The 14125-nt window shown below is 42.7% G+C and overlaps 1 protein-coding gene across 1 annotated transcript; it reads right to left on the bottom strand.

The window, feature by feature from the left end:
- Positions 1–358: 358 nt before the first annotated feature.
- On the bottom strand, positions 359–13778 carry LOC139723961 (uncharacterized). Its single transcript, XM_071635161.1, has 7 exons — positions 13661–13778; positions 8274–11542; positions 6995–7079; positions 5221–5603; positions 3163–3273; positions 1549–1776; positions 359–574 (listed from the first exon to the last, which is right to left on the bottom strand). The coding sequence occupies exons 2-7, from the start codon at positions 11481–11483 to the stop codon at positions 521–523; spliced, it is 4071 nt and encodes a 1356-aa protein (XP_071491262.1). The 5' UTR covers positions 11484–11542; positions 13661–13778; the 3' UTR covers positions 359–520.
- Between the last annotated feature and the right edge of the window lie 347 nt (positions 13779–14125).

Below are 14125 nucleotides of genomic sequence, written 5' to 3'. Positions count from 1 at the left end.
GGGAGGGAATTTACCCCCCTCCCCCTAACGCTCAGTCTTCCGCACATGCAAATACAAAGTTGTGAATCCACTGAACAACAATTTCCCTGACGTAGTCAAACCCTGAGAAGATCATTCACACAGTTAGTCCTTCTTTCCTTTTCTTTTCCTTCAAGAACTCACAACAAAACACCAAGAGTGAACGTGCTCGTGATGTCACTCCAGAATCCAGTGCAAATGGTTGCTGTTAGTCCTAATATTCAACTGCAAACTCATCCATTTACAATTTATCATTTTCGACACTTCAAAATGCAACTGCTTCACGAGTTCCTGAACAAAGTGAATAATTTTTGGGGGCAAACGTCTTCCTTGTTTTTTTTTTTCCTTTCCCCTTCAAGTGCTTTTCTTCTTAAAAACACTTGACACAGATGAACAAATCAGGTCAGTCCTTGTTCAAAGTCTTGGGAATTCATGTGATTCCTGATGATTTTCTCTCTTCAGCTCAACCGAATCTATTTCCTGAGAAGCAAGCAACCAGCTGTCATTCAATTCGCACTTCCACTCTGCAAATAGGACACAGCGGTGTTTCTCCTTTCTGTAGAGACAAGAACAAAACAAGAATGTCACAAAAAAATGTGAAAATGTAGCAAAAGAAATATAATTTGTGACATCACATCACAAAACAGGCAAAGAGTTGCTAACCACTTATCTTTGCTTTAGGTAGGGTAAAACTACCTAATGAAGAGATTATAAGCTTTAATAATAATCTCTGACCACATTTGTATATCCAAATTACCTGCTAATAATTGACTGAAATCAGATCCCCCTAAAGGAAAAGCTAAGCACTGTTGAAGTTACAGTCATTGGTCTATTAAAGTGCACCGACCTATTCTCATCACTAATGCGAAAAAACAACACAGGGATAAATGAATCAATAATCTGCAAAACATATATTGTACTGACTACTTGCTTTCAGTGAATGCAGAAATATAGAGAAATACTCAGTGAGATCTTGAGGAAAACTCTGACAATTTGTGCAAACACGCAAACACTCAGACTTGCATGTGTTGAGGTGAACATCTCAGAATATTTTGTCGCCTGAGAACCAAAAGGGCTTTATCACAAGTTTGGGGATTATTGAGTTATTGGTATCAAGTTGTAGAGCTCGATCTCCTCTACATTTTGATGTCATTTTTGAATTATTTTCGTCTTCAGTAAAATGTTAAAAATCAAAACCACTAGGGTGCTATTCTACCCTACATTTGGAACAATGCTAAATCTACCCACTTTTAATTAAATGAAGTTTTTATTTCATGAAAATTGATTCTTTCATATTTTTTTTTAAGCTCAAATCTTAGAATGCAATAGCGCCCTTCTGCTTCAATTTTACCTTCTGGGAGAACATGATAAGTATTCCATCGTCATGTGATCACGTTTATCCAATCACTGACTGCGATTTGATTAAACAATACATTCCTGCCAACTGTCATATTTCACTGCCTGATGCACACTGTATTCGTCATTGTACGACAAATTGTCACCGTGTAACGGATCACACGAGTCGCATACCTTCAGCCACATGTCGATGCAGGACTTGTGGTAACCGTGGAAACAGGGCAGCCGGCGAAGCTCCGCCCCTTCCTCGTAGTCTTCCATGCAGATGGGGCAGGCCTTCTCCTCGTCGGTGCCCTGGTGCTGTTCCTCCCGGAAGAGAAAGGTCGGCAGCCGCTCGATGGCCGCCTGCGTGAGCCGCTTGTCCTTGGCCGGCCCCAGCCTCTCCGCTAGCTGCAGCAGGGCCTGGCAATGACGCATAATGAAACGATGGTCACACGCGGTAAAGTAAACTCTGGAAAAGTATACCTAATAAGTTTGTTCTATAGGACGAAAATTGTAATCTTGCTTATAAGCATGCGTGGTTCAGGAGTAGGATGAGCCTTTGCATGCCCAGACACTTATTACTATAGGCCTAAGACTACCATCACTGTTTGGATCCTTCTTTTAACCCCACTGGCAGTCTGCCCCCCCCCCCCCCCCAGCAAAAAACAAACAAACAAACAAACAACCTGACCTTATCACAACTAGACAACCCAATCAGGTGTTACAACACTCCAATCTTACAGGGAGGCCATGGTGACACAAGAGAAACATGAGAAAATCTTTACTTATTGACGATTAGTGTCCAGACATCTATACGAATTCGTGAAGCATGCACTCCAGTGGATGTACCAACTGGCGAACGAAGTTGAATACAGGCACGAATACTATGCGTTACAATTTTGTTTCATTAATCCATCAATTCCAAGACACCACTAATATGCTGTCTGATGCTTTATCTTCTTATCATGAATATAATCATTCATTGCTAGTATTTCATAAGGCATAATAAAAATTTCTCTTTCATTATGGCTCGGCTCTTTTTGGTCTCATATTGAAGATTCATTTCAGTTGCAGGATTAGAAAAAGCCTCTAAATCATCAAATCTACCACTGATCTTCAAATTGGCAATGCATTTCAGAATATTAGTGCTAATGTCCTTTTTTTCAAATTGGCAATCTCTTTCATTTTATTCTTTCTTGACTCTTTGTGGACCTGATAAATTTAACCACTTCCTATAACCTTTCACTAATGTACATGTATAACTATGCATTGAAACTTGGAGGCACCAATTTGATGTTGCCAATTTTGATGATGTCTGCAGAAAAATTTCCCCAAGCACTTGAAGATTTACGTAGACCCCCTGATTTGAAATGTTGCATCTCATGATACTTCATACTGCTTGGCAGGGCGACTAAGGTACTCACCTTTTGCATACAGTTATACCTTCAAAATTTATTTGAAGATTTCTCATAGATTTCCTGATTTTACAAAAGGGTTGACCCTCACAGGGGTCATGTGGTTTTCAGCTCCTAAGAGTCACAGTACAGACGAGACATTAGTAAACTTTTTAATCACTAGTGGCGGATCCTGTGTGCTAGTGAAGCTGATGGCGTACAACCCCTAAGTCAGAATAGAAGGGTGAACCACGAGATGTTCCCTATCTCGCAACTGGGTATGCACTTGCTTTGCTGGCCAACCTCAACTTGCATCTTTAGTTTTTGGTTTTTGTTTTGTTTTTTGTTCGTTTGTATTTTTCCTCTCTATCTGAGCAAAAAGTCATACGAAAGGAGAAAAAAGAAGAATTACCTCATAGTCATTCCCTCCTGAGGGAATTTCTTGGCTGTGATCCACGTGCCCTCTTCTATGTCGTCCCCGGCGACGGCGTGGGGGTCGCGGTGGTGTCATGTAGAGAGGGGGCTTCAAGGATGGGGGAGAAGAAAAGAAAACTCAAGGTGTATAAGAAAGATGAGCCTTATTTCCGACTGCTTTGTATCCTCTCGATGGTTTCTTACATCAAATTTCCAGCCAAGTGACTGTTTTAACAGAAAAAAAAAATGTAAAAAGCCTGATGAACCTGCATACTAAAGAGATAACTCTAGTGTGTGTGTGTTGTCATTCGTCTGCATATTACTGGTCATGCATCAGGCATTTCATGCTGAGCAAAAAGACTGGAAGAGCTAACGCTGGGGTTTTGAAGGAAACTATGGCATTTTCTGACAAATCTTTAGCATGTGGTATCACCAGAATCATGCAGTGTGTGTGAGAAGTGCCCTCTAAACTGTCACTCAGGATGGGGCACCTTTAACAAACTAACTTGAATATGGAGTGACATTATTACTTTTTAAGAAATATTTCTCCATGGTTCTATTTTCATAATAGGACATATTTCAAGCAGTGCCTTCGTGACAAAGGAAAACAGCATCTCCTTGAGAATATTCCCGATCATCGTAATCCATAACTACATTACCCGACGGTAATGATGAAAATGCAAAATATTAACCAAAATGGTACACCGGAAGTGTCATTGCAGGCTCAGAGCATAACTGGGCCCTGTTCTTTCAAAAGATATAATCGATTATAAATTTCCTATAACCACACAGGCTGCCATAGATTTACCACAGAAATCAACTACAGATAATCAATTCTAACTGTTCATAAACCAGGGCCCTGCTCACTGCTGCCGTGTGATGTTTTTTTATTTGATTATATTGATAACAATATTTGAGGCCACGGTAGTATTCATTGCGTGAGAGTGAATGCATGCAGCTTCTAATAGCGGCACGCCATTCAATACTACTGCAAGGGCACAATTCAATGATCACACTATACAATACCATAGTAACTTTCCACCTACCTACTACTGAAATGGGAGGGCACTTCCGGAATAAAAGTCGGGTACACCGACCGTTCTCATTTCACACCTTTGATCACAAAATACTCCGATACAACTCTTTACCCCTGCAAATTGTATCAGCCTGTGAAGCTTCTCGGTAGAGCCTTTCGATGTATTGCAAGCAAATTAAAATTGGTGGAAGATGAATTTTGAGCCCTCCTGAGAACTGTGTTAGGTTTAACCCGTTGAGGACGGGCTGACTTTGCTATAACACTCATAGACACCTGTTCGAGTATACTCAGGGCTCGTCTTCGACGGGTTGAAGAACAAATCCACTTTCATGTACTGTATAAGCTGTTATTTTCGTGAGGGTTTAATTTTCATGAATTTCGCGAATCACAGTTGGATCGCGAATTTAACAACACGCAAAAATGCCTCCATGCGCTTGGGTAATAGTGCATTTACGTAAAGCGTTTGGACACGTCAGTGAAAGTTTGGGGAAAATCGGACAATCCATTTAAAAGTTATGAATTTTTTAAATATCTGGACAGTCACTGCTGGATGAGAAGACTACTACAGTGTACATGTATGATGTCACAAGCGTACAACGATAAAAGGAAAATAAAAAGAGAATTTCACAAAACTGAACTTTTTGAATAAAGTGCACATTTCTTCGACTTGTTACTGACATATATTAAGGGTAATATTATTCCCCCACCTTCTAAAAGAGAGAAGTCAAGTGTTCTTTTGTTATGTGAGAAAAGTGAAAATATATTGAATTCTCTTTATTCTTTCTTTATACCATTGTACACATGTGACATCACAAGCTATAGTAGTCTCCTCATCCAGCCTTGAGTAAGCAGAAACTTCAAAAATTCATAAATTTTGAATGGATTGTCAGATTTTCCTCAAACTCTCACTGATGTGTTCTACTGATATTGCTGCATTCACTCAACCCATACGTCTACGAAGGTGGACATGTCCTTTAAGTCAATGGGGGTTTCAGAATTCAGTATGGAATGGGTTAATACCTGTCCACTTGGATCCACTCCAAAAGCTAGCACAGAGCTTAGATGCCAAAAGTCATCTCCTCCATGACTTCCTCCTCCTCCTCTTCCTGCTCCTGCTCCTACTGCCGCCGCAGCTGCTGCTGCTGCTGCTGCTCCAGTACTGCCTATCTGGGTCCTCGCGCCTCTCCCCCGTCTCCCCCCGTTGTCATGGTGACGATGCATGTCTACCAGCGACGATGCGGGCTGGAAGCTCAAGTCCCAGCTAGCGGGGATCCTGTCCTCGAAGCCGGGAGCGTTGGGGCCAGGCGCGTTGGGGACGGGTGGCAAATTCTGTCCGCACGGAGTGCCGGAGGGAAAGGTCCCTGCGTGTATACTCTGATTGCTGTACGTAGCATTGAATCCTGCTGCATTTTTTTTTTAAATGAACAGTAGCAAAACAATGTTACCAAGTATTTCAGTTTCCACAGAGAAATCTCATATTCCACAAAGCAATGACAAGCAAGCAGCAAAATATAAGTAACGAACTACTCATAGCTCAAACAGGAAAAAAAGACATATGTGACCCGCTACAACAAAAGGATCCTAATGTCACTGACGGCTGAGCCGAGGAAATCGAGTTTGAGGTTAGGTCATCAAAATTGGTCAAAACAATTGAATTTCAGTTTTTGGCACTATTTTGTAGTCTAATGTCTTGTCTATCATCTGCCGAATTTTCGAAGCTAAATGATCAGAGGAAAGGCAAGAAATCAGCGTTTTTCTGGGCCATGATTTTCCGACTTTCAACGCAACAGAAACGTGTCCGAAGATTTGGATTTAGCGCCGCAGCTAGACTCCGCCCCTAGCAACAAGGGAGTGATCTTATTGGTCAGTGCGTGGCATCCTGATTACTGATTGGTCGTGCATAGACCGCTGGCGCAGGCTAAGCTTGAATGAACATCACGGAGGTCGCTAGGAGCATGCCTTCTATAATTGTCAAGCGGTGAAAACTGTCTCGCCTCCCCTTGATCATGATAACGTCGGAAGGAAAACTTTGAAGGCGTTTTTCTTGAAACTCTGATTTCCTCAACTACTGGACATGCTCTCATTAAATCATTGATATCTCCGCAGCCAAGTACTTTTATGAGTTGTGCTATATATGAAATTAAAGTAGAAGAGTAAGGGAATAATATCATGCCATTTTCAGAAAACTGTCCTTCCCCGACTTTCGGATCCTTTTGTTGTAGTGGGTCACATATTACTGGGTGTCATTTCAATGTTTGCATTTTGGAAGCACATTATCAGACTCAAAACATATCTATTCAATGGACTGTAGTTCGATTCACTGATTCCATGTCATCCAATCTATTTCGTTCAATTACTTATTATAATGTCATGCAATGTAATGTAATATCACGTAATTTAATGTAATATTATGTAACGTAATGTTATATAATTTATTATGTTTTTCATAATCCTTATACATGTATTAATTTAAGATTTAAATGTTAAGCGCTTAGAAACTACTGTAATAAGCGCTATATAAATGTACATTATTATTATTATTATTATTATCATCAACTGAGGAGAAGAGAGACATGGAGTGTACATTCATAAAGATTGCTAAATGAGCAGTAAACCAATCAAGCCTGCAAAAATCAATAAAGGTGATGCATGAATAACAACAACAACAAAATCCACATGTATATTACGGTGAAGTTGTCTTTTAAATCCTTTGCTTCATCAAATAAAAGTCATATCACATCCTAAAAGCCTTCAACCTGGCTTGGGTTTGAGACTATTGGGACAGTGATCTTACCTGAGTGGACGGGACAGGTAGGTGGGTGTCCAGCTCTCTCTTCTGATTGGTGGACTGACTGGGCCATCTCCGCATCAAATTGCTCCTGCAAATATTTCCATTTCATATACACACATACAGAGAAACAGATTGAATGCAGAATCAATCTTGACAAAAATGACAGCAACACCATTTCCTACTGATGCGTCATGTCAGCACAAGTGGACTATACACATACCTCTGATAAAGGCATTTCCAAGTCCTGCTAGGTAATAAATAACATGTCATCTTCTGGGGCCCGTTTCATAAAACTTGTCATCAGTGACAACTGCCATATTTCTATGACAAATTTGCTCTCAGCCAATCAGATGCAAGAATTTCAGTAGTTTGTCACGTCTATGACAACTAGTCACTGATGACAAGTTTTATGAAACGGGTCCATCTCCTTATCAAAATCAGTCAATCAATCAGTAAAATTGACTGTGATTCCTGTTTTTTTTTTTTTGTGGCAACACCAGTGTTCTGAAGATAGTCGAGTGATTTTTTTCTCGAAATGCTACTTTCTATAATTTAAAAGAAGTGTGTATTCTACACATACAGATATTCTCCCAGTTCTTCCCAATATGTAATCCCTATCACACAACTGCCTTCTCTGCCCTCCATGAAGATCAAAGCTCCTGAAGGACATGCAGATGCAGTTGTGGATATATCATCATGCTAACACTTGAAATCAATTCTCATTCTCCCAGGCTGTTCTTCTGTGTGGAATAAGAATATTAGCATTGCAAATCCTGCCAAGCTATCAAAATGGGGGGGTTAAATGAGGTATCATATAATTTGTCATGTATTTACTACACTTTTGTTCATGTTTAGGACATACAGTAAAACCTGCCTTAGCGGCCACCTGTCTATGGCGACCACCTGTCTTTAGCGGCCACTGAAAAATCTCCCCGAGAGAAAAGCCCTGTTAAAGACCCTGTGTATAGCGACCACCTGTCTCACGCAGCCAGCGACCACAAATTTTGTTTCCGCGGTAGATTCAAACCTGTCTTTAGCGGCCCAAAACCTAATGGAGCTGTAGCTGAACTGATAATTCAGGGTGTTTTTCTACTTTTTAGCCGTGCGGGCAATGTTCAGTGATTGCCACCGCTGCAGTCATTCCTCATCCAGTCATAATAATGCATTGACTACTGTGCAAAAATTTCATATACACCGGCATGCACTGGGACTTTTACAAATTGTTCCATTACATGAATCCACTCCCTCAGGGAAAAGCACTACCAAAGCAATTTAAGCTAACCTGCAATTGTCTTGCCATGGCCTCATCATCGTCCAACTGCTTGAAACGTTCCAGGGTTGCCGGGGAAACTGCATCCCTGTCAAGTGGCTGATCCGTTGCCCCTCCCGCGGGTGAGGTCTTGGAGGATGCCCCTTTGGCACCCCCTTGCGCGTGACTCCTCCTCTTTCTTGAGTTCTTGTTGACCAGGGAAGCGGCGTAGGAAAAGTCGTCAAGGACTATAATGTCATCATCATTATTAGGATCATCCTCGACGAGAGTTACTGGGCCTTCGTCCACTGCAGAGCTGGACGGGGTTGCAGAGGCATCTTGCTTGACTGGTGGTACCTGCACGACTGACTGTAATCGCCTGTGCCCACTGGCAGGCTTCGGTGAGAGTAGGGAAGGCGAATCCTCCCTTCCTCTGGAGTTTGCTGGTTTGACCCGAGATTCTTCATCGACGGACTTCGAAATGGGCGATACATGCGCCTGAGGTTTAGGCACGCTAGACGGCCACCAATCTGTTTTGCTCTTACCTTTTAACTTCAACGGACTTTGTGCATGTCTCCTCTCAACGTCCGGAAACAATGACGACTCTCCGGCGACGGAGGAACCAGATCTATTTCCGTCATAATGCCTATCCGCAGCATGTCCCTGATGGAAATCTGCCCTTGTGGTAGAAGTTACTCCACTGTCTGATGGCCAACTAGATGCTCCATAGGATGATACAGAGCTACTAGATGATGGCTGACTTTGGTGGGCAGTTTTTGCCCTTGGTTTTCCAGAGTAGTCACCATGAGTTGGTATCACATGATTGTTGGTTTCATGCTTTTTCCTCTTCTTGTAATGTCCATCCGTGTGTCTTTCAAACTTGGAATCAAATGAGTCACTCTTCCTCTTCTTCTTGTAATAGCGTTCTGCTAGTTCCTTTTTGGGACTGAATTTGGGTGAGGACGGAGCCCTTTGGAAACTGGCTGAAGTGTATTGCGAGTTGCCACTTTGGGAAGTTTGGTTTCTTGCATCTCTCGCAGAAGAACCAATCTCTTCTTCACTGGATGGAAAGATAATCGACTTCAGCTGCTTTACTGAGTTATGATGATATTTGCTGCCATCCTTGCTTTGGGATAGTGAGTGTAGATGCCCATTCTGGGAATGTCTAGCCTTTGAATTGTGTCTCATGCTGGCAATGTCACTGTAAAACCGCTTCCGGAAGTCAATTGGAGCAGACTCTCCACAGCTGTCATCCTGGGAGGTTTGGTATCTTGAGTCTCTCACAGATGTGCCAACACCTTCTTCACTTGATGGAAAGATTACTGACTTCAGGTGGTTTATTGAGTTATGAGGATATTTGCTGCCATCCTTGCTTTTGGAGAGTGAGCGTAGATGTCCATTTCGGGAATGTCTAGCTTTTGTACGATGTCTATGGCTGTGTCTGTCTTCATCAGCAATGTCAGAGCCAAACGGCTTCCTAGACTCCATCGAAGCAGCCTCCCCACTACTGCCTTGACGACTGATGATGTTTTGGAACCTGTCTTGCATTTCACTATCATCTTCTTCCTCACTTGATGAGCCGAACAACTTTCTCATCCTCTCGGCATGCTGCTTGGAGCTCAGCTTAATCAGGGGAAGGTCTTCCTCATCATCCTCATCCCTCTCCCCTTCCCATCGGGTTCCAGCTGGCTGCGCTGTACTTGCAGCTTGTCTCTCGATGCTTTCACCCCGTCCCAAATGCCTCTCGCTGGGGGAGGCAGGAGTCCCATCCAAAACTTTCCATGAACCGTTGGTAGACTTCAGGGTGGTTGTGATTCGCGGCCGCCCACTCGGAGAAATAGAAGGTGCCTCCCCCTTGGCAGGAGTGTTTGGTGGTAGACCCGTCTGTCCCAGTTGGATCGGAGAGAGGTAGTCTTCGTCACTTACGCTGGTGCCACTGATGTTGCAAGAGTCTGACCACTGCTCATGCCTGGAAGGCCACTGGTTGTGCTTTGACGGTGTGAGCTCATCTCTTCTGTTGTTACTTTGATGGAACCTCTTCTGTGTGACTGCACTACTGGCTTCACCCATGAAATCAGGGGCTTCTTCCAGAAAATCCCACACAGGGTCGGTATGACCTCTGTCAACAGTTTTCTGTTCCAAATCATGTGAAAGTTTTGATCGCATGGTGCTCCTATTGTGCTCTTTCCCTTGTACATTTGATTCTGAGGGTCTGGGACTAATATGTCTAGGTGAAGTCAAAGTCCTTGAGTTACCACCTCTCTTTCCTGGACTTTGATCTTTGGTTACATTCCCATCTTGGATGCTGCCCATGTTGTCATGGTGTCTACCACTTTGTGGAAGCTCTGCGTCATCCGACAGCAATACATCTAACAAAGACGAAGATTTACGAGGAGACTTCCGCCCAAAGACAGGGGACAGCACGTCCCCAACAAATGAGCTTGACACTGTGCCATGCGGAGAATACCCACTGATGCTCGCTTTTCGGCCAAGCATTACATCCTCTCGTCCTGGGCTTGAGAAATCAGCACTAGATTTTGAAAAGTCTGCTGGGGACCCCTGAAATACAAGGCCTGGTTCTAATTGCTTGCATGCACTCTTGTGGTCATCGTATCCTTGTCTGTGTGTGTTTGCTTCTCTGGCGATATCACTTTGGCTTCCTGCTTTGCTGTGAACGTGCTCATCGCAATTTCCACCTCCTGACCAAGAACTACTCTCAGAGTACCCTCCAGCTTTAGCTGATTTGTATTTTTTCATGTGCAAATCAGCGCGATGAGGTGAGTATGGTAAGTGTTCGTTGTAAAGACTACTGCCTTGATGAGTGGCCGTATCACTATGATGAGCCTTGGGTCTCTTGCTGAAGCTGTTTTGTTGTCTTTGCTCCCTTCTTTCCAGAGATGAGTTGAGTTTCACGCCAGGGGACTGGAACGTTATGTCTAGGGGGTGTCCGGCAATGTTGCTCGTGACTTCCTTCAATGGCCCTCCGCGCTCCCTGACGACTGTGCTGCCTGCCCCTCCACCATTGAAGCCTGCCAGACCACTCCATGCGGTGCTGCTCGGTTTCCTGGTTGCGGAGGATGCTGGGAAGACTGCTCTCTTGTCAGCGATGAAAGGGACACGCTCGGAAGACGAGCCTCCATCCTCGGAGGTCACGAGTCTCTTCTGCACCCTTATGGACAACGGGATGCTGAAGCTGTCATCGTCGTCATCTGATGTGATGTCCATGAACGAAACATCATCCATGATGGCAGGGGAGAGAAGGGGGGATGAAGACTAAAGATGCAGTGCACCTGCAAAGAGATCTGAAAGAAGAAAATGAGATAGAGAGAATGCACGATGAGTTCCACAAGTGAAGCAAATCTCGGCTCAATTTGCCTTTAGGTTTGGCTGTGAGAAACAAGGGGTTCTAACTTGACTGCATGCTGTATACATTGTATGGATTATAGCATTTTCACTGTTACTCCAGAGTTACCTTGTATTCTTCTGATACGCGCGTGATACTGGGGAACATTGTTAGAATGGGCTGCTCAGGATACAGATATTACCTCGTTATATTGAGTATTTCCTAATAGCAGGGAAAAAACAAAATGATGGAAAAGGAATGGTACCTGTGAAATTACCTTGCTAAACCAGGTTTCACAGTATACAATTATTTAAAACAGAAATGGAATGCATACCATTATCCCCACAGTGAAAAATTACTGAATTTCCCCTTAAAAACTGACAATACAGAGGACAATTTACAACTCATATTGTTGGGATTATTGATTTAAAAAATGCAATGTTTTGAAAATTGGCTGGTAAGCCCTGATCGGCACTATATAAAACCACAAATTTTCACATGCATGAAACTTTCACGAACTGCGCGAGGAGCCAAGCAAGATTCACAAAAGTAAAAATGCATGCGATACATTTTGTTTACACAATGCCTTGAATGCTGCTTCGCAATTTGCAAAAGTTTCATGCCACGAAGAAGGCCATGTACAAGTGTATTCTATCAGCTCAAATTTGCAAAAGTTTCATGCAATGTATGTTTCTGGTTTTACATAAATTTCAGTACACTTGCTAAATACATGGAAATTGGTGTATACAGTGCAGCATCTTCCAATATTGTGTTCAGGGAAATATGCTATCTATTTGAAATTTGATTTTTAAATCAAGAATATGAATGGAAAGTGATCTGTAGAAATAGTAGTATTAGTACCAACATCCCCTACCATCTCATGTCTATTAAAATGACTGTCAATCCCTAAAACTTTTAGTAAAAGAAGTATAAGCCTGCTTTGCAAGACTGACATTCTCATCCAGCTGTAACTCCGGCCGGTATTTGGCATTATAGTATGGTAGGTGTCCAACACATCGACACTGTACATTGAAACCGACACCCCTCTATTATAACATTGCGCATAAAGAACGAGCATACACGCTTGAGACTACGCGCAGTGGTTTTCTATTCTTCACTGGGGATTTGAAAATGTCCAAATATTACTGAAAAATCTGATAACAAACAAGATCTACAGCAAAACAACAATACCATAGATCATAAATACACGTTGGAAAAGCATTACTAATATTAGTGCACTTCACATGTATTACTGGTATGGCATGGCAATAGCTCTAGGGTAAATAGGGGTGTGTGTTGAGTTAAAAAAAAAGCAGCGCAGCTGAGTGCGTCAAAATAACACCCCATGTGTTTGACGCAGCTATCTTCAAGCGTGTACCACAAATTGCATTTTTAATGCACATTTGTGAATTCAGAGTAGATTCTATTTTCTTTACATGGCGCATGTGAGTAAAATTGCAGGCAAATTATGAGATATTTTAAGTTTCTATTCGATGTATTGGACACCCAACCAAGTTCTACAATATATGCCAGGCCTGAGCTCTGGTTGAAACTATTAGCTATGTGCATTTTCTGAGGGGCGCAGAGGAGGCCTCATGAGCGTGAGTACTGCCACTGGCACTGCGGGGAGAGAGCCTTTTTGAGCGAGTATCCCAGAGCAGATCAGAGCCAGATAACATCAATTTATCTAGCAGTAGCATGCAGCTGCATGCAGGCACGTAAATTTTACGTGGAAAAAGGGCCAAATCGTGACATCGATCCCTCTCCTCGTTCTGCGTGTGCGTCTCTACTATGTGCAAAGTCTCTGGAGGTTGAAAGAAGTCCCCGGCTATGACGAAATGAATGGCGGTGAATGGAGTGGGGACCTATTTCGCGATTTTACATTTATGCTCACAGGTACGAGAGCAGTAACACCGTTAGTAGTACGTGGGACTACGATAAAGTCGATTACGTATTAATCAATCAGGCACTCACACGCAAAATTTCAATGACAAAGCAATGTCGCCTCCTGGCAGTTTAACGGTTACAAATTCGAATCCTACCGTAGTGTCATGGAATCTAAAAGCAGTATACTCACAATGATTGTGATGAAATAAACCGGAATCGTCCCACACAGAGGGTAGCTGTAGTTAAGCAGTCACAGCTTTTCGTAGAAGAAAAGTTGCTCGAATTTCTCGCACTCGTCCTGCCCTCTGTGCTGTATGTAACGAATTCCGCAATTATTTGCGTTGCGGGAATATTGATAGGGAATATGTGGGAAAAGTCCCTTCTCGCTCGCTCGTTGATAGTGCATGGCGCGGGCGGCGGCGCGGATTGGATTCATGGACCGGACCACGAAATAACAGCCCTCGAGAAAAACGTAAACAAATTGAGGGCGTGTATAAATGGTGGTGTCCGTATAGATTTTAAACATAACATACAAGTTCATTCAAAATGTTGCGGGGGGGGGGGGGGGTTGCAAACGAACAAACACAAAAACACGAAATAAAGATCAGATAGATAAAGAAAGAAAGCACGAGAGAAAAGAAAGAATGAAGGAAAG

This window comes from Diadema antillarum, unplaced genomic scaffold (assembly GCF_040938485.1).
Source record: "Diadema antillarum isolate AM-2024a unplaced genomic scaffold, OU_Dant_1.0 scf00000204, whole genome shotgun sequence".
Taxonomy (NCBI): Eukaryota; Metazoa; Echinodermata; class Echinoidea; order Diadematoida; family Diadematidae; genus Diadema; species Diadema antillarum.
The sequence above is the reverse complement of the archived record's forward strand: the minus strand, read 5'-3'. Positions and strand labels throughout refer to the sequence as shown.

Bases quoted from the DNA above. Each gene is read 5' to 3' on its own strand.
- LOC139723961 (XM_071635161.1), bottom strand. From the start codon at position 11,483: ATGGATGATGTTTCGTTCATGGACATCACATCAGATGACGACGATGAC. The intron at 1,777-3,162 runs GTAATTCTTCTT...CGTCATTGCCAG, and splicing joins CAGGAGGGAATGACTATGAG to GCCCTGCTGCAGCTAGCGGA. The intron at 575-1,548 runs GTATGCGACTCG...TTGTCTCTACAG, and splicing joins GCATCGACATGTGGCTGAAG to AAAGGAGAAACACCGCTGTG.